Raw genomic sequence first — 20,877 nt, 5'->3', positions numbered from 1 at the left:
CTATGCCGAAAATAGATTTGCAATAAACACACACCTTACAGATGATATATTTATTGCATTTCAATTCCGGAATTGATATAAATTTGCTCCGTAATTCAATCCACAGGCTTTGTTCAAAACTTCATTTCTTTGCAAATGAAAAATATAATATATCATAAGTGCATAAGATATGTATAAATTTTATAGGAATAAAAAAATTTACATTGTTTCATTTTACATCTATATTTATAGACAACCTAAGGGTGTTGGTTGCTTTGTCCATACATTGCAACCCTTCATAAAAAACTAACAAATGTTTATATAATTTTAATCCAAACCAAAAAAAACCACCAGTTTAATCATTCCTGCTTTATATATCCTCAGCAGCGTGAATTATTAAAACATTCTCTCATTCTCGTGGTCACCTTTTATGTGTGATTCCATCTATTGAACATTAATCCGCGAGCCATATTTTACAATATTGACTCAGTGTATCCGCATGGAGCCTTCCTTCTTCTCACACCTAAACACATGCTCGATGCATATATCTGCTTTAGATGTAAAGTCTCCTAGCACTCAACTTTCCTTCATATATTTATGGCGTTACAGATAATCTCGTGTTGATTCCCGACGGCTCTTCCAGAAGGCCCTGTAGAAGTTGTTGATGCTAAGGAGAACAAATTTGACTCCATGGATTGCACATATCTGTTTCTACCGTAAAGTTTCTTTTTGCTCGAATTTCATGCCATCATTTGTCTTTTGACCTGTGACCTCCAGTCTTCTTCTAACTGCTTAGAAAAACTCCTCCCTAAATGATATTCCTGTGTAGTGCACGTCTTCAATCAATATCAAACACATGATGGTGCTTAAGGATGGATAGCTACAAATGGAACTGATACAAATCGGGGGTCAAAAGTTTGGGCACCATCATCGTCCTCGAACTGCAGAATACCATTAGGATTGATTATCTGCATGGCTTTCAAGACCCCCTTATGCATTTCCTTGATTTCGTTCTCAATCGCCTGCAATTCTTCTAAGGCGGCTTTATACAAGGAAACCTTCCAATTCATGTTACTTTTCAATATGAAAAGCATGCAAGGGTCCATAGTTTTCATAGGGTTTCCAAAGAGGAATTTCATTACACCATACCTCTCAACCTCTTGCACTTGAAAATCTATTGCTTGACCTCGGCCTTCATCTGCTTCCCACACAAGAATAAGGGTTTGGATTTCTCCAAGTAGCACCTTCCCTTTTGCATATGTAGTGGTAAAATCCAGAATGAATTTACCTCCTTCCTCTACAACAAACCCAATCCAATTATTCATTGCTTCTAAAAAGAGCTTTCCTTTTTGCATTTGTTTGACCAATTGTTGGTTGTCAGAAGAATTGGGGTCAAATGATTGGGGAACTTGGATTAAGGGAAGTGTGCCAACATTCATCAGGAAGTCTATGTATTTGACCATAATAACGACCAACCACTTTAGTTCTATCTTCTCCTTGCTATCCTTTTCTGACGGATTCAGCATGTGGTTGACTGAGAATTTAAAAATAAGATTTCCAGTATCCCTGCTCAGGACCCCCAAGTCCATGGTTGTGACCTTGAAATCTTCGGCTTCTACTTCATGTGTGCCTTCTTTCTACCTATAGGTAGCTATCTCTGCAGTCACTTTCCTTGTGGTAGGATTTTTGATTAGGCGACCATCATTTTTCACCTTCTTGTTCTTACGAGTGCAGGTGGCCTATGTGGTGACTATGTCTTTAACAGGCATGGAGAAGACTTGAGGCTACGTTTCTTGTTCACCGATTTCGATAACCAAGGAGGTATAGTGCTTGCGATTGTTGCCCCTTCGTTTATTTTAGTGGGAGTCATAAAACCTAGTTGAATCACATTTGTAATGCCTACCAATTTTGTGTCCATGTCTTAATTGTCTGAGAGTGTAAGGTTGTCCTCTTTATCGAACTCTAAATCCATGAGATCAAGCTCTTGAACTATTTTCTGGATCGACATCGTAGACCTAGTTTTAGACCTTGGTCTGGGAGTTGTCGAACATTTTGGAGTTGCCACTTCTTTTCTTCTTCTTAACTGAGAAAACACAACCTACATCATTGGATGAAAGGGGAATGTTAGAAGGCAAACATTTGGAGAAAGAAACAGCCTTGAAACAACCTTTGTAGGTTTTTCAATTTGCATCGCCCTGGGCGATTTGGTTCTTTTCTCCCATAACCAATCGTCTGTGCATTCTAGTATGGACCTAGACCTAAGCTTTATGTCATCTTCTTCATCTCTATCCCAATTGATCTCAGGATACACTGTTCAATCACTTCTTTGCAACTTGGTTCCATGACTTCTAAACCATCCTCGACAAGCCTTTCTATTTTGAATTTCAACTTCAGCGACGTGATTTGAGGAACCATCAACCTTGTGTGATCTCTTTTGGCAGCCTCTTGTTCGCTGCTGCAATCCTACCACAAGTCTTCGAGGTGAGGCTCCTGACGAATCTGATCTCCTGAACTAAGCACCAATCTTGCAAAATTCTTATTATCAAAACCCCTTCTTTCATGATAGAATCCTAAATTGAAGTTCAACAAATCATTCCTGATTGCTGAAGCATTGATCATTGTATTGCAAAACACGAAACCAAGTTTAATAGGGAATTCAGATTCCCATCTTTCCTCGGGAAGATTGTCTTTAACCATAGAAAACATTTGCCTACATATTTCGGCAAAAACAAAACAATCTAGAGCATACCTTAGTAATTTGTTCGGTTCTTCCTCAAAACCTCCTATCCTCAAGTAGGTGAACCTAGAAAATTGTATGTAGAAACTTCCATAGTTTTGAACGAACACTTGGGCTTCCAGGGACATCCTCTGCATTGAGATTTTAGTAAGGTTGAGATGCACATTTCCCAGAAAAACATCATAAACTTTCCTGAAATCCTCCAATACTCTGTCTTTTCTCAGCAAAGGGCAATAATAGTAAACCGTTATGTCTTCACTCCAAGGTTCATGAGGAATTGCTGTGAGATCACACATGCATGCAAGACAGTAAGTTAAATAGGAATACATGTAAAATTCTTGCTTGGAAGCTTGTGAGTGCTTGAGTTGATTCCTTAATGAGCTGGCTACCAACTTGGCCCAATCGAGGAATTGTTTACCAGTCAAAATAATGTCTATATAGTGAAACATCCATTCTTCAAAAATAAGAAGAACAAATGACCCTCTAGACCTGTGCAACAAAACTATCAAGTCTTGTATATAGGGTTTCATGTGATCCATAGTGAGCACTTTAGGTAGTCTTGAACCTCCTCTACAAAAGATCTTTGTCCACTTCCTAGCCATCTAATTATGGTATTTGGAAGAGTCTACTCGGAATTGGACTGAGGACTGAGTGGGGCTAAAACTAGTGAAAAAACACTCTAGTAATTTCAGATTAAATGAAATGGTCTCCCTGGTAATGGACAGCAAGGGTTCACCACTATTATTCAGTATGCTCTTAGTTTTGACATCATAATGATCTAAACAATATTGGAGTAATTCTAGGCTTAGCAATGAAGAAGGGAAAGCAATTGCTTCAAGGAGACTACTTGTCAGAACCTCAAGAGATCCTTTAACCACTATTTGTTCTAAAAAATTCTCTTATAACTTTTCAACTTCAACTCCCATTAAATTTGTATCAGAAATTACAAACCTTCAGCATTCAAGACTAGAGGTATTTCCAAAAAAGTACATAACAGACTTCATTTTTTTAATAGAAAAATGAGCTTTCCAAAAATTTCCTCTGGAAGAAAAATGACATTAAAGAAGTAGAAAGGGAAAAGTTTGCAACCCTCACCTGTAAACCGCTAAAAACCCAAAATATTTCTCTTTCTTCTCCCACCTCTTCGCTCTTGATTTTTCACAAAATAGAATGAAAAACGCTCGGGCTTGGTTTAAGAAAGATTTGCATACTGGGAGAAAGTACCACTAAATAATTAGGCTTTGATGACGAGATTATTGTGGGCCAGCACACACGCTTCAAGAAGTCATGATGTCCTTTTATTAAATGCTAGTTTGAGGAAAGTGTCCTAATCATCATTACTATTCTTCTGACAAACCAAATTTAGCCTTCGACAAAATATTTTGCTTTCCCACTTACGTCGCCAGCTCATCATCTATACTAGGCGGTAGTGATTCCGAGGAGGTATTTACATCATCATTGGGATGTCACCTTACCTGCCTTTGAGACAACTGTCTTATCAAACATTGATTATACTTTCCGATGCCAATTTCCAGTGTTAGAACTTCTTTGAACCTCTTCGAACCTTAGTATAAGGTAGTTCAAAGTGGTTTGGAAGTAATCCAATGTCGGATTTGGTAGGTCCCGCCTGCAAAACAGAAGTTTATCCAAAACCTTTGATTGAACCGGTTTGAACTACTTTGAACCTTGGTTCAAAGAGGTTCAAATTGGTTCACAAGACTCGACCAAAAGGATTTCACAACAAGGTTCAACTCTATGCTTCTAAGTCAATGCAATACCTTGAGAGGTTAAATGCATACTCTGGGAGGCAGACTCTGACAAGGGAGGAGAAAAATAGAGAATTGATAAGGGTGATTCAAAAACTAGGGCTAACAAGTAGCATCAACAAATCTTTAATGTCTAAAAGCAACAAAGAACTTTCAGAGCATGTCCAATCCTTTGCAAATTCTGACACTTCATTAGCATGTAGGTAATAATTACCCATTCTAGCTGATAGGAAGAGAATTTGATCGTGTGGGTCATTAGATTTGACCACCGCATACTTCATTTCTCTCAGGATGCAATTTTTGCATGGCACCTTTAACAAGTATTATGGCTTCACTCATATCCATATTGAGTTCATTGCCCACATCCTTATAGAAATTACGGCCAAGTAACATACCGTAAGATGTAGGCACATCTATAGCTAGGACAATCATTTTGATCTTCTTGTCCGGGAAGATGCAAAGGCAAATTGAGCATCTTTGATTTTCCCTTTCAATAGCACTTGCTTATTCTCTATAGAGTAGCAACTATCAAAGGATTTTGTCAAAGTTAATCTCAAAGCATTGGTAACCTTAGTTGGCATGACATCATCAGAGGTGCCACTATGACACAATTGCTTAGCTCAAAACCATTGATCGGTAGGGATAAATATAAATGTTCAATCTTCCTTGGAACTCATGATGGAATAGTAACTAGGTTATTGGGCATATTTTTCAATTCAAGGGTGATCAAATGAGGTTGAGTTGGTTGTGATTCTTTGACAAATTTGGTAAGCCTATCTGGCTGATATGGATATGCTTGTAGGTATTCTACCTCAAACATCTAGATTTTGGTCTTTTTAGCATGACCTGTGATATCACAAGCTTGGAAGCATTGAAATTTTCAGCCTAGGGTTTAGCATTAGCATTAGGCACACTGAGCTTCAAAATACTAGATGGAGTAGGATGATCAATACTTACTCGATTTTTGGCTAGGTCAATAGGTAGGCTGGTAGGGTTGTTCCCCTCTTTGCAATAATGATAGGCATTTGAGGAGTATCCATCTTCTTTACAGCCTCATCTTGTTGTTGAGCCAGCTTTGTTTGGGAATGCGTCATGACCATGTAGGCTTGTGCAAAACCAATCTCATGTTCTTCATCATCATATTGGACGTATCCAATTGTAGAGTCGCCAACTAATTGATTATCTTCATGATAGAGAGCAGCATTATCCTTGCGAGGATAATCTTCTTGATTGTCATTAGTAAGATTAGGTTCATAATAACCAGTGGCTGAGTTACTTTGTGGTGCTTCAAGTGCAAGCCTCTCCAGGAGAGGAGGGAACTTATTCTAGTTCTTGGCCACATAATTATTTGCAGCATTAGGATATGGCCACCTTGGAATATCCTTATGAAATTGGCTTCTTAAGAGCAAGAAGTTCATTTGCTAGTTTCTTGATCAATGGATCTGTTGAGCCCGATGAAGAAGATTTTGTATAGGAATTGTTCTTTAACCAATTGGAATCCTTATGAATCTTTCCTACAAGTATCAGGTCATCTTCAATCTTTGTCGCTAGAGTTTGTGCAAGAGTCAAAGTAGCAGGAACAACCCTTCTCGGCAAGAAATTAACTTCTGGAAGTTGAGTGTTAATAAAGAAGCACATCAAATTCATAGCAATTGGTTGAGAAATAGTGGGAATTTGGTTGGCCAATTTATTGAACTTAGCAATAAACTCTCACATCTCATCATTTGCTTCCTTCTCCATCTATATGAGTTGTGCTAGGAGAGCATGCTCGTCTTTTGCAAGCCTGAAACGTTCAAGAAACTTGGTGTGCAAGGATGCGCAACCCGTGATTGAATTGGCTTCTAAGTTATAGAACCAATCAACTGCTATACCTTGTAAGGTCTCAATAAAGATTCTTACAAAGATATCTTCATGTTCAACACCAAAAACTCCTACAACAATGTAGAAAGCCTTAATGTGTTCATCAAGATGTTGTTTTCCATCCCCATAGAATTTAGGAAAATTCTTACAAGAACCTTGGAGTAGTACATGTAACAGTGCTGCAAGATTCAGTGGGCCAAAAGCTGCTCCCCATGGTCCAAGAGCCATATTGGTATTTGAAGTAGGGGTATGGGTGGTATGAATAGCAGCAATCAATTGTGCAGCAGAAACAAGGGGTTTGAGCAAAAATTGGGAATCGTCACTTGGTATAGCAGTCTTCTTTTTGGAAGGTGGGTAGCTGGTAGTTCGAGAAAGGGAAGGGGTTTTAGTAAGTAAATCAAAACGAGCTTGTTGAGCCCAAAATGATCCAACAGAATTTGAGAAACTGTCAGCCTTCTTTCTCCTCGAGTACACGTGCTCAAAGCTTGTCAATGTGATAGTCCGTAGTGCCAATTAGAACAAGGACTTGAAGCTTCAAATGAAGGCAAGAGGCCTCCGAATGCATTCGTGCCCCTAGCAGAATCGCCAAAAAACTATCGGTTGCAAAATATCCACCCAACAAGGAGAAATGGAGGATTCAAGATGAAGCCTTCATCAAGTAGAGATAAGTTCAGATTTAAAACAAGGAGTCCATGGACAAGTTCAAGTTCAAGGATTCAATTCATGGGCATTCATGTGTCCCTACGCAAGTCGACTTTACACTTTATCAAATGCTTGAAGAATCGACCGACTTGTCCCTATTCACATCAATTTTCCATAAGGATCAAACGAGTACACCAAGGAATGTTTGAGGATCATTACAATGCCAAAGTTAGTGTAGGAGCGTAGACATAAGGACAAGTCTAGGGTAGAGAGAAAGAGAGAATTCAAGGACAAGATTCCCATCAAGGGTGTGATCTTGATGATGGATCGGGTCATACATATAATCATTATTCCTCAATACCATCTGAACCTACAACCCAATGTTTACTGAAAAGGTGGTTGTGGATCTGAGAAGCAAGTAGAGGAGAGTACAAAAAAAGTGGCATGCATGATATTGCATTACATCATGGCAGATAATGATATTCAGCTTGAGGAGGTGGCATTGTCTTTTGCAGGGTCCAACCATCACTAAGATGTATGCAGGGAGCAAAAAGTTGTAAATTATTGCGACTTAAATGGAATTTGAAGTTTTTAATTATTATTTCCAATCAACTATAACATCTTGTATTTATTGATTGCTTTAATCATATTTATTATTTCTTTTATTGTAATTTTCTTATTTAAGCATAACTAAAATCAGTTCCTCAATGTTCTGTCCCAACATTTGATATGTCGGGTATCTCTATTTTGTATGCAATTTAAGTTTTTGAAATTTGGCAAGTTTTGTGGAGTTTGTGCCAAGTCACAAGTCCAAATCAAAAATGTGTCTGCTGAGTTTAGGACTTGGTTAGGCACAATTTTTTAGCCTACAGGTTGCAGAGTATGGTCGAAAACATTGGTGTAAAACTCTCAACACAATTTTATTCAAAATGTTGCATGCAACTATAATGACCTGTGAAAACTTAATACTTCTAATAGTCAACCATATCAATAGAGGTGTTTTGAAAAACAAAATTTAAATATACAGAGCCCATATATTTATGACTAAAATGCAATAACCAAAATCATTAATCATATGGCAAATGGCGCAGAAGTCATAATTAAATTTAAACAATTTCGCAGCACAACAAGACAATTATAAGACATTAATGTTAAGTACCAGAGGTGGAGCACATGCAAAGCAGGCTGTTTCTCCTGGAATCAGCAATTGAATATGCCCGGATACAGCATCCTCTGACACACCTGCAAGGAACATTTTGTCCAAAGAATTCTATAAATACATTTAAACACTCATATCACTTGAAAGGAAAAGGTGAAGAAAAACAAATATTACAAGCATCTTCTCTGACACGCTGAAGCATTGAAAAAACTGAATTAGCTTATGAGGCTCTTTCCTTTTTAAGCAAAACACAGGAAACCAACAGAATTCCCAAATAATGAAAACTGAAAGTGAGTGCTTAGGCAAGCTTGCACATGTAGTCCTACAATCACCAAAGAAGAGAGCAGCCTTTGGAAGTTATAAATTTAGCATATGCTGAATACAATCGTGAATCAGAAAGTTCGTCCATGATTAATTGCTATCAATATTCAAAAATATTCATTTTAATTTATTAATGGTGTCTTCATCTAGCAGTTTCTCCTTATGTTGCTTCACCTATGTGCATGACAAGAAGTCCCTATAAAGACATATTTAAAACTCCCTCCCTCAAACTTCATAAACCAAACAATATAAGCTGGGGGCTAATGCAGGACAAAAAGGACAGAAAAATTTCAATATGCAAGAAGATAGTTGGAAAACTTGGGCTCAGCAATGACTCGACTAGACCAAAAATTTAAAAAACTGGGGACTCAGCAAAAACTTGAGGAAAAAAATGGCAATAACTTGGCACATTTACTAAGCATTTGAGAATATATGATTTCTTAAAATATGATATGTCCCCATTTCCAAGATCAATTTTAATAATAGAGTTAATATAAGGAATATATAAATAAATATAATATAATTATAATTGCACTTGATAAAGGTAAATAAATAATAATACCACATTTATAAGGTTGAATTTAATAAATAATATTAATAAAAATAATAATAATAGTATTATAGCATAATTTAATAATATTAAATATATTATTTTTATCAAATTAATATAATATAATATTATATCAATTGATATACAACAGTATTATGAAAATAGTATAATACAACTAACTCTATTGATAAAATAATGTAGATAAATTCTAAAATAAATATATTATGAATGATAATAATAAATCTATTATTATACATATATACCAATCAAACATTTTAATATGCCTATGAATTGTCACAACCTCTGCCTCATACTCCTATATTAGAGAGGAAGATGACTAAGGTAGAAGGAGAAGGCATCGAATGAATATTATATTTATTGAGTGGAAGAAGTTTATATCAGGAATGCACAGTCAGCCCTTTTGGCCATACTCAATACAACAGCGTATGATATAAAAGGCATTGCATATTCTGTTTGAAGACATGGGAGTAAATTTGATTTTCCTTTGTAAATTCTGAAAAAGGCAAAAGTGGAAATACACGACCTCCATTGCACAGACTCCGTCCTGAGGGAAGAATCATGGACAATCGGGTTGAACAAGGCATTTTAGCCAGAAATCCTCAGAAGCAATACGAGTTAAACCGTATGTCTCAGCACATTAACACCCGCTGAAGCCTCACTGTCATTCCACCATCACAATCAAGGAGAAGAAGAAAATGTTCTGCATGAACAGTCCGTAGGAAATTAGCACACCATTTTCCATACACACATCCAACTCACGGGCCATTGGAGCGATAGTGGAGTGAGTCAGAAATTTCATCCATCGTTGAAAAGATACATAAAATAGTGTCTTCACAAATCAACCAGGTGACTCCCACACATGGCGTATCCAATGGGAGGAGAATACACCTACAGGAGTCTCCAGGTTGGCATACCAATTGCATTCCATTGCACTATAGGCCAGTCACAACATTAGCAACTCTAAACAAAGTAATCCTGATAGCATCCAGCATTTATGAATGACTTCATCACAAGATAATATCCACACATCAATACTACATCTAACTCGGCAATGGCAATTTTAGGGATACGTAGCAATTACAGAGAAAACACAATTTCAATTTAGAAATAATCCGAAGTAAATGGAAAGTGATAAAGAACCTTTGTGGCATTCACATCTGCCATAGATCTAAAGAATGATAATATCATCTTGGATTTAGCGTGTAATATCTGACTCTGCCATAAGGAAGGAGGCGATATAAACTTTACGAAAAATAAAATAAAATAAATCAATAAGATCTATGAGATATCATATCGCTATGCACCACAAGAACAATAACTTAGTTCTTGCCAATTTCAAACCAGATTCGGAATCATTTCTTTCTAATTTATTCAGAATCGGTTAAGTTGAAGATTTAACCTATACAATATCCACACTATGAATATAGTTATAACAGGAAACTCTAAGAGGAACTCTCTTGCTTATCTGTTGCCATACCTGACAACAAAGAGACCATAATTATATTCAGCGTAGAATTTACTATAAAAGACAACTCGCTAAGGTTGTATCTGATTTAACTATATCTGAGTTAGTAAGGAACATTAATATTAGTCAGTGACATATTGAAGGCGCTATACTATCAATTCAAGAGTTGATGGAAAAATCCAGATTGTAATGCAAGGGATTATAGTTAATTGTCCTCAACACTAAGGTACATTTAGACAGGGGACATTACAAAATACTCTAAAAGAACACACATATACACCAAATTTATAGAACATATTACTGAAATGCCATTTTATTTAAAATGGTAATTAATTTAATCCAAGCCCATAAAATATTATAAAATAAATATTTTCCTTATAATGGAATATCCTATGGTTAATTATAATATTTAAAAGCGAGAAAATTTTTTAGATGCAACTGCAAGTACTATAATCAACAATTTTGTAGAAGGCAAAAAGCTGTATGTATTAAATAAATTAAAATACAGTTTACTTCAGAAAACATGGTAATGGAAACTTGAAAGTTTCATGTTCTTCTTTAATGCAGCCATGCCCTCATGTTCTTGTTTGAAATAGCGCATTCAAATCTGATATCGAGTAGGAATGGTGCCCTTCTATCATGCAGCCATGGCCACATCAAAATGGTGTCCAATTGTATTGTCATTCCATTTATTCTCCAATAGTGCTGTCATTCCTTTTATTCTCATGAGAGATGGATTATTTTGAATCACTACTTGTGAAACATGGGTCAATGAGTTTGACTCAAAAACGACACAGTTAAATTAATAAATCCTGACAGCAATATCACAATTCCACTTGCTGTGGAAAATATCTCCTTATAATAACTCCTCGTCACATCTAATGTTTTCTTTAGAAGTTCAAAGTTTTTATTTGGCAAGTTATACTATCAAATTCACTTGATTTCCAGCATTTCTTCCAAGAAAATTGCAACAAGTTAACTGATTGAATCACCGACAAGTTTATCTGCAAGTGACTCTGCCATTATTGGCGTGCAAGTACGGTGAGTTTTGGCCGAGTTTTACAACTCTGTGCAAAACAACAAGCACTATAGTGTGACAAGATTGCAACATATCAGATGTGTATAAAAGGAAGGCAGGGCAACAAGATACTTCCATGGGGTCAAACTGTTCATCCATTGGCCTCCCTCTTGGGTTGAGTACTTGTGGAGAAATGTTTCCAATGATTCTTCTTTGGCAAAGCTTCGTAACAGTATAACCTTGAGGATCCATCCAGGAAATTTTGTCTCAGTAAGTGCATAGAACAGAGAACATCATCTCTCACTCTTTGGAAATGACAATAAGGAAGCTAACAAAGATGGCTACAATCCCTGAAACGTCATTTCTATTTGGCCAACATAACTGATCATTGTCAGCGAACTTGCCTAGAGTCAAGTTGAATTAGGGAAAATTGATCATCACTAGGCATGGAAGGTGATGTAGCCAATAAAATTTGATGGCAAGTGGGTCTCCTATTGTTAAAGTAACATGAATCGTTTTCTGCAAATGTACTAATATCACCATTATAATTGATGTGTTCCAAATGCAGATTTGGATCTCACATAAGTATGAGTGAAGGAGAGATTTCTCTTGAAGAGACATGTCTCAAAGGTTTAAACATCATTAGTTAGTATAAAAATATATAACTAACCATATGTATAATATATACATTATATATATATAAAGATAAAGATAAAGATAATAATATTAATGTCCACGAGAAACCAACAAAGTTTATGGGACTGAGCATACAAACAAAAGAGCCGGCCAAAGCAAAAGCACCAAACAGTGACTGAGAAGAAACAAAAGCAAGAAACAAAACAAGAGAGAAGACAAGGTAAGGACTAAGGGTCCTTCCTTGTCACAAAGAAATCAGTAATAGAGGGGGAAACCCATGAACGATCCATAGTCTTAGAATGCCGTGTAGAACCATTGTAGAACTATCACTGTCTAGAGAGACTGGTGCAATGTCAAACCGATTTGGAATGAGAAGTACTAAAAGTCCTTTTCAAACCCTGTGGAGGAGACAAAGGAGAGAAAAAGGCAGTAATGAGCTGGTCTGAAGTACGCCCCTAAGGTACAAAAGACTGCAAGGTAATCTGTCGAAGGTGGGTGGCCTCCTGAAGATATAGTGCAAGACACTGCTGATCAATATAGCTGAAGAACATCGAAAGAGAAAAACAATCTCTAAAAAGGCAATAAAATCTCCCTCTAATCTCATGGAAAAAAGGACATCGAAAAATGAAGTGGCTCTCAGTCTCAACCTCTGCCAAAGTACGCAACTGACATATCCTATCAGCCCGATTCATATGGTGATCGGTCTGAGCCCTGAGGCGGTGAGAACCAACTCTGAAAGAGCCCAAAGAAAATTGTAAGACATGATTCCAATGCCGTGTAACATCTAGTTTTCTTGGGTCTAAATTAACATCAATCATACTCAAGGAATATACAGTTGCTACTTTGTTTCATAGGAACGTAGTTACATTATTCATGTTCATGTGAAGAAGATTTTACCGTTAAAATCAGTTAATTAAAATTTCTTAACTAAATACTTGAAATACCATTAAATGAAATTACTTCTGAAAATGAAAATCACATACCTCAAAAAATTTGAGACTGAAAATCAACAAAGGATGCTTCTGCAACCACTCAACTTAGTCCACAAATACACTATAACAATTTTGTCATCGGTAGAAATTGTGTATCAACCGACGGGTCCCTTCGGAAAGGAAATTGTGTATCGGCCGACGAGTCCCTTCGGAAAGGAAATTGTGTATCGGTCGACGAGTCCCTTCGGAAAGGAAATTATTGTGTATCGACCAACGGGTTCCTTCGGAAAGGAAATTGTGTATCAGCCGACGGATACCTTTGAAAAGGTTTTTATGTAACGACATGTATGTGGCCGACAGACTCCTTCGGGAAAGTTCTTCGGAAAGTATTTATAACCCCTTCGGGAAGCATTGTAGAGATCATATCATATCATCGAAGTATAAGGTACTGTGGGCATATGCGAATAATAATAAAAGTTTTGTTGTTTGTTGTTCGGTGTTCGTGTCTATTTCCTGTGTGCGTTGCTTAATTAATCCATACGGTAAACATTTGGCGCCGTTGCCCGATGGACCTAGTACGCAGGCAGGCGGATATGAATTAAATGCCGAATCAGTTGAACAAAGAGAAGAGTAAGCTGAAGGAAAAAGATGACATACGCATTGCGCGAAAAAATTTAATTTTGGCTCAGCAGATAGAGCGGCAAAGGAGATTTCAGAAGATTCCCGACGGAAACAAGAGCGCGGAAGGATTATTGAAGGGGACTCAACAACGGCTTGATTTGGTGGAAGAAGCGAGGGAGGAGTTTTTGAACCTGCATACGCCACGGAAAGAGAATCCTGACGGAAAGAGATCGACTCGCACGGCTCAGAGTGTCGACGGAGCACAAGCGTGGAGTGACCTCTTCGTCCGAGATATACTTCCGGAACAAACAACTTCGGTTGACGAACCCTCTTCTTCACCAAACAGCGTGGAAGCCAAAAACAGCGCGTGTAGAAAACAGCACGGTTGTGCGGAACAGCGCGGGTGTGCAGAACAACGCGGGTGTCCATAATAGCGCGGGTGTTGGAAACAGCGCAGGTGTGCAGAACAGCACGGGTGTTCAAAACAGCGCGGGAGCTTAGAACAGCGCGGGTGCTCAAAACAGCGCAGGAGTGCAAAACAGCACAGGTACACAACAAAACCCTCAACATACAGTGATAATGGCAGGTCCGAAGGAAAAATTGCCTAAATTTGATGGTGATGAAGTAGCTGATCCCATTCGACATTGTAAAATATGTGAAACAATCTGGAGGGCAAATGGCATAACAGATGCAAATGAATGGATCCAACAATTTCCCACTACCCTACGGGGTGTTGCGATTGATTGGTTTACTGATACTGATCCACAGAAGTTAAACAGTTGGGATAACATTAAGAAGGAGTTCATCGCAGAATTTCAACTTCTACGCGACGATAATGAAATTGTAGCGGAGATATTCAATACCAAGCAAAAGAAGAATGAAACAATACGGGTCTTCGCCAAGAGGTTGAAGGACTTAATCAGTAAAATGGAGAATAAGCCGGGAGATGGGCTCCAGAAAAGATGGTTCATTGAAAGCCTTCACCCGAAGCTGCGGAAAAAGATGAAGATTGTGCCACCATCGACATACATTGAAGCATACAATCGGGCAATGAACCTTGAAAGTGACTAGAAGACAAAGAAGAAGAAGAAGACTAGCTCATCGGATTCAGATGACGATGACCCTTCAAGAGAAGATACCAGCGACGATGACGAGGGAAGCAACAAGAAGGTTCGTGCTCTCCAGAAGGACATGATTCGGATGATGAAGGAATTCAAAAACATGAACAAGGAGACTAAGGGCAACGACCTATGGTGCACGGAGTGCAACAAAGAAGGCCATACGAAGGGATCCTGCCCGAAAGATCAATTTTGTGAGATTTGCCAGATTCTAGGACACTCGGTAAAGGAATGCCCTTTCAATTTGAAAACAAGGACACTGCAGCAAGTGTTCCTGTCATAGGAGGCATCCCCGTCAGGAGGGAACGGGAACACCAGTACGGACGGTGCCACATCAAGCGGATACAGAAACAACCGGCGCGGTCCAAACAACAACAGCAATAACAACAATGCTGGCAGCAACAACAATACAGGCGGAGGGAGTCGAATTCAGTATGATGCGAATGGTCGACCGATTGTTCAATGCCGCGCATGCAATCTGTGGGGTCACTTTGCTCGAGAGTGTACAACGGCAAACACACCGAAGTTGTTATGCAGATGGTGTGGACCTGGTGATCATGAAGACGCTAGGTGTCCGAAGTCGGGAGTAAACTTGATCAGCGTCAGGACGGACGAAGAAGAAGTTTTGGCCATCACACGGCAGCAAGTGAAAGTGTACCCCGACCTGGCGGAAGAAAACAAGAGACTGGAGGAAGCACGGGTAGAGATCCAAAAAGCAACATTGGCAAAATGGCACACCTGAAGGACACGCCGAGTACTTCCGTATGGAACTGCGCAGAACAGAACATTGTACAGCAAATTTTGCAAGCCGAGATACCTATCAAGATAAGTGATCTGTTGCTCACTATGCCTCAACTCCGATCGGCACTCACAAACATCGTTTCCGCTGCTCAACTACCAGGAGAACACGGAAGGAAGCAGGAAAGTGGAGCAAGTACAGTGGACAAAAAGGAGAAGGAAAGTGGCGCAAGTGCAGAAGATCCGATGTTGTTAGCCCTCTCATCTGGACGCCATCCAGCAGTCGTCGAAATGGGAATTCTCGGGACTGTATTGACGGAAACAATTGTGGACGGAGGGTCCGACGTCAATGTGTTGCCTAAAGACACTTAGAAAAAGTCGGGACAGCCGACATTGTGGCCACCTACCTTCCAGTTGTTAACGGCCGATCAACATGGAATCAAGCCATTGGGAGTACTCACAGCGCAACCAGTGATGATTGGAACGCAGCCATTCCTGTTGGACTTTGTCGTAATCCCACTGAAGCGGAGAGGATATGATGCCATTCTGGGCCGAGGGTGGCTGATACAAGCCAAGGCAAAGCACGATTGGAAGAAAAATACTTTATCACTCGAAAGCAAAGGTTGGAAGTATATCATCGATCTACACACTCAGATGGTTGGAGAAGAAGCTCTATCGTCGGATTCCGAAGGAAAAGATGATGAGAGGAGGCAGAGTATGGAACCCAATCAGGAGGGAGTCATACGATTGGAAGGAGATGACGATCTGGATTCAGTAAATGGTCTTTACCACTGGCAGATAGAGGATTATGAGCTCTTTCCAAGCTGTAATATGTTAAAGATCGACGAAGGTAAGAAGGAAGAAGGAAATGAATGTCCGAAGGAACACAGAGAAGCCGAAGGAGGAAATGAATGTCCGAAGGGACACAGAGAAGCCGACGGAGGAAATGAATGTCCGAAGGAACACAGAGAAGCCGAAGCAGGAAATAAATGTCCGAAGGAACACAGAGAAGCCGAAGGAAGAAATAAATGTCCGAAGCAACACAGAGAAGCCGAAGAAGAAAACGTGGATATGACTGAAGGTGAAGGACAAAACATACAGTACAAACCCAAAAGAAGAAAAGATTCTACTGTATGACTGCGTAGGAAGAAAGTATTACGTCGAACCATAGATATAGCAGAAAGGTACCGGCAGCAAGGAAGACACACGATACGGTCTGCACAGGCAACAAAGAGGAAGGGTTCAATAAAAGTTGTAGCAGTACAGAGTGAATGTGTTATTGACGGACAGAAGGGACAGCTGATGGAGTCCACGGTAGCGAGCTTCGGGAAGAAACTAAGCGGTATGGAGATGACACAGAACAGGCGTAGCAGGTTTCAACTCGGACAGTGGGTATTGAAGTACGACGGCCGGAATGAGATCAAACCGGGCAAGTTCAAGGTTAAGTGGGTCGAGACTTATCAAATTTGGGAAGTAGGGGATAATGGAGCAATCAAATTATGGACTTTGGATGGACACGAAGTGCCTCAGGCGGTGAATGGGTCGAAGTTGAAGATATATCACGAGCAGAAGACTTCTGCGTCAGAAAATGGCCTTCGCGAGACCCCTTCATCACTGCAGACCGACGGTGACGACGATCGAAGGGAAAACTGATTGCTATTTTTCGTATACAAAAATAAATAAATAAATAAAGAGAGAGAGAGAGAGAAAAGTACCATACGGTTTGGCACCGTGCGGATTTCACAAGTTAAATATGGGCACCATACAGCTTCCTCAAGCCATACGGATTTCACAATGAAGGAACACCGTACGACGTACAACGGATCTCTCTGAAGATGGAAAATGGTGTACGGTTTTTAAAGAATAAAGTTCTGTACGGTTTTAAGGGGAGGGTACCGTACGGTATTCAATATATGCAGGAAGGAGCACCACCGTACGGATTTCACAATAAAGAAGGAATACCGTACGGTTTTAACATCTGAAGAATGGTGTATGGTTTGTGTAGTACGATTTTTTGCAGTACGGCTTTTTCAGACAAGGTACGAGTTTCAAATTTGAAGTACGGTTTTAAGGCAATGTACGGTTTCCACCTTCAAAGTTGCTCTGTGCCTCAGAAGATTAACGTACGGTTTCTAGAGCCAAAATTTGTTAATTTTCATTGTACGGATTTTCCAAGACGGTGGGATATTGCAGTACGATTTTTTTGAGCAGATTGGAATCTAGATTGTGTCAAGTTGGAAGCCGTATGGATTTCATCACAGAAGGGTTTTTTAAGCAGATTGGAATCCAGATTGTGTCAAGTTGGAAGCCGTACGGATTTCATCACAGAAGGGTGACAGGAGGTTTTCAAAAAAAAAATGAGGACAGAATCAAGTTGTTCAGAATGAGTGACAGATGATGCCAAAGGGAAGGGGACGCATCTGTGGTTGCCAGAAACTTAGAAAGAGTACAAAATCAACAGATAATGACAGAAATGGTGTGTTCCGTGCATTTCTGTGTGTGTTACGAACTGCTAATTTGGTCTTGGCGATGAAGGGCACTGCCCCTCGACCCCGCCCTGTACTGCGACAGGGAGCGCACCCGGGGCGCTGCCCCAGGACCCCACGGGGGCGCTGCCCCTCGACCCTGCCGAGGGCGTTGCCCCCTGGACCCCCAGTAGTTGCGGATATCAGTCGTGGGAGTCTAACTAGTTGCGAAGACTTGGAGCTACTGCAGGCATGGAGTGTCTGTGTATCAGAGGCACTGAGAGTAGGTGTTGGCCGTGAGGCTGTCTTGGTGGATGCATAGAGAGCTTGGGAGGAGCTGATCATCCAATTGGAGACAATGCAGCGACACTTGGCTCAAGGTACCGAGGAGTTGGAAGCAGAGGAAGCAGCACAGGTGGCTATCAAGGTCAGCTTGAGGAGTCAGTATTGTGTTAGCAAAGGCTATAGATGCAACGGGATGAATGTGAAAGTGATATTGTTGTATTAGTTGTTTGAGTTTTGTTCTGTAGTCGTCAGGAGACGACTTTTCTTTTTGGGGGAGATGATGTCATCGGTAGAAATTGTGTATCGACCGACGGGTCCCTTCGGAAAGGAAATTGTGTATCAGCCGACGGGTCCCTTCAGAAAGGAAATTGTGTATCGGCCGACGGGTCCCTTCGGAAAGGAAATTATTGTGTATCGACCGACGAATCCCTTCGGAAAGGAAATTGTGTCTCGGCCGACAGGTCCCTTCGGAAAGGAAATTGTGTATCGGCCGACGGGTCCCTTCGGAAAGGAAATTGTGTATCAGCCGATGGGTCCCTTCGGAAAAGTTCTTGTTATGTAGCCGACAGGTAAATAGTTTGTAGCGGACATAATGTATGTGGCCGACGGACTCCTTCGAGAAAGTTCTTCGGAAAGTATTTATAACCCCTTCGAGAAGCATTATAATCATCATCAGATCATATCTTACGATCGAAGTATAAGGTACTGTGGGCATATGGGAATAATAATAAGAGTTCTGCAGTTTGCTGTTCAGTGTTCGTGTCTATTTCCTGTGTGCGTTGCTTAATTAATCCATACGGTAAACAAATTTCACAAGTCACTATCATTTAAAAACTACTATCTCAAAAATTATTTGATGATTACAACTAAATACCACTTTAATTTAAACTAGGGCATCACATATCATTTTACCAATTAGGGCATCAATTACCATCGGTTCATTTGGGGCTTCTGATACCGCTTTACCACTTAGGGCTTCTGTAACCACGGATTCAATTTAGGGCTTCCAATACCATTGTATGATTTAAGGTTCCAATCGTCACACAATCAATTAGGGCTTCGATTTTCTTTTCCTTCCGATTGCTTATCTGTGACAATTTCTCAAGATTAGATAAATACTTATATTCAATATTCATTTGTACGTAAGTTAAATGATGATAACAATGAAATACTTCAATTTAATCTTACCTCCTCATAAACAAAAATGATAATACCCATTTTTGATAAACAATTGAATGCATGGCTTATCTCTGTCTAACGCATATCCAACATCTTGAGAGAGGTGAAACATTGTCAGGGGCTTTACCACCCAACCTCAGACCACAATATATATCCCCACATGATCTCTAATGAGAAAGGCCCTCCCTACTCGGAATTGACAAGGAACATCTTACCATTCACTAGGCATCATGATATATAACACGCCATACGACTTGGCAGCAGGAGATCATCATAAAAGGAATATGCATGAGCTATTATTAATTCATATTAAATGATATATATTACAATGTCATAATTGATATTACTGGTTCTTATTGTTGATGATTCTTTCCTCACACCTCCTCACCCTCATTAGGCCTCCAAGCCGATGATTCCCAAGTGCTTGTTTCATAATAATAATTTCACTCTTGTAGGGTATGAATGATTGTAATACATTCTGAACTGAATTAGTTATTCACAGATTTCATTGCATTTCCATATCTTTTATACATGTTTAATACTCCCTTATGAATAAAGAAACATCTATGATTTAAGGCAGTTTCCAAGAACTAGAAATCTTTTACTGACCACCCCGATTCAGTCTGCAATTATATTAATGAAAAAGAGACACATTGAACATTCTTGATTCAACAATTGCATTAGAAAGAAAACACGACTAGCCATTCTAAATTCGACAACATTCTTACTTGTCTCATAAGCTTATATTTTCAACCAATTTTCAATATCTATATCCTTGAACACAAATTCTCAATACACGATAATCATATAAGATCATTAAGTCTATATACAACACACAGATACAACAGATGAACTCATAATATATCCAGCTTGCAAACTAGAAATGAACAACTCAATGCACTCATGATCCATCTTGAATGCTCACAATATATTCTCTACCACAGCACTAATAGATTATACAAAAGATACCAATATTTCTCTTCTACAAAACAATTATATTTATAACTCTATTGATTCCATATAAATTGTTATGCTGAAGCTCTATAATTGAAAACTGATTACTTCTGCACACTCCACCCTCACATTCACTATCTATTGAATGATTTTGTAAAAATTAAAGAATAATACTTGAAAGTTGGAGACAACTGGTCTTAAACAAAAGAATACACGAAAGCTGAAAGGGAATAGTCAAGAGCAATGTCTTCTTGGTGAATGACGATTTTATCTTAATCATCCACCGTCAACTACAAATATATAGAGTTTGCCAGCATGGACAGTGATGGTGAATAACTTTCTAGGATGCCAGGTATAATAAAAGACCTGACCCAAAAAGACTCTACGCATAATATTTAATGATACCAGGAAATAAAGAAAAACAGGCATAT

General features: G+C 39.1%; 1 protein-coding gene across 3 annotated transcripts in view; it reads right to left on the bottom strand.

Annotated features, from left to right (window-relative positions):
• Positions 1–20,877, bottom strand: part of LOC149534986 (NAD(P)-binding Rossmann-fold superfamily protein) — a 329,460-nt gene that overhangs the window by 175,945 nt on the left and 132,638 nt on the right. For all 3 annotated transcript variants that reach the window (XM_089807115.1, XM_089807117.1, XM_089807116.1), the window contains exon 8: positions 8,144–8,226. In XM_089807115.1, the coding sequence (XP_089663241.1) occupies positions 8,144–8,226 (83 nt within the window). The remainder of the gene's footprint in view (positions 1–8,143; positions 8,227–20,877) is intronic.

Source organism: Cupressus sempervirens, chromosome 10 (genome assembly GCF_028749045.1).
Source record: "Cupressus sempervirens isolate cs-2001-9-10 chromosome 10, ASM2874904v1, whole genome shotgun sequence".
Taxonomy (NCBI): Eukaryota; Viridiplantae; Streptophyta; class Pinopsida; order Cupressales; family Cupressaceae; genus Cupressus; species Cupressus sempervirens.
This window is presented reverse-complemented; position numbering and strand designations above follow the sequence as displayed.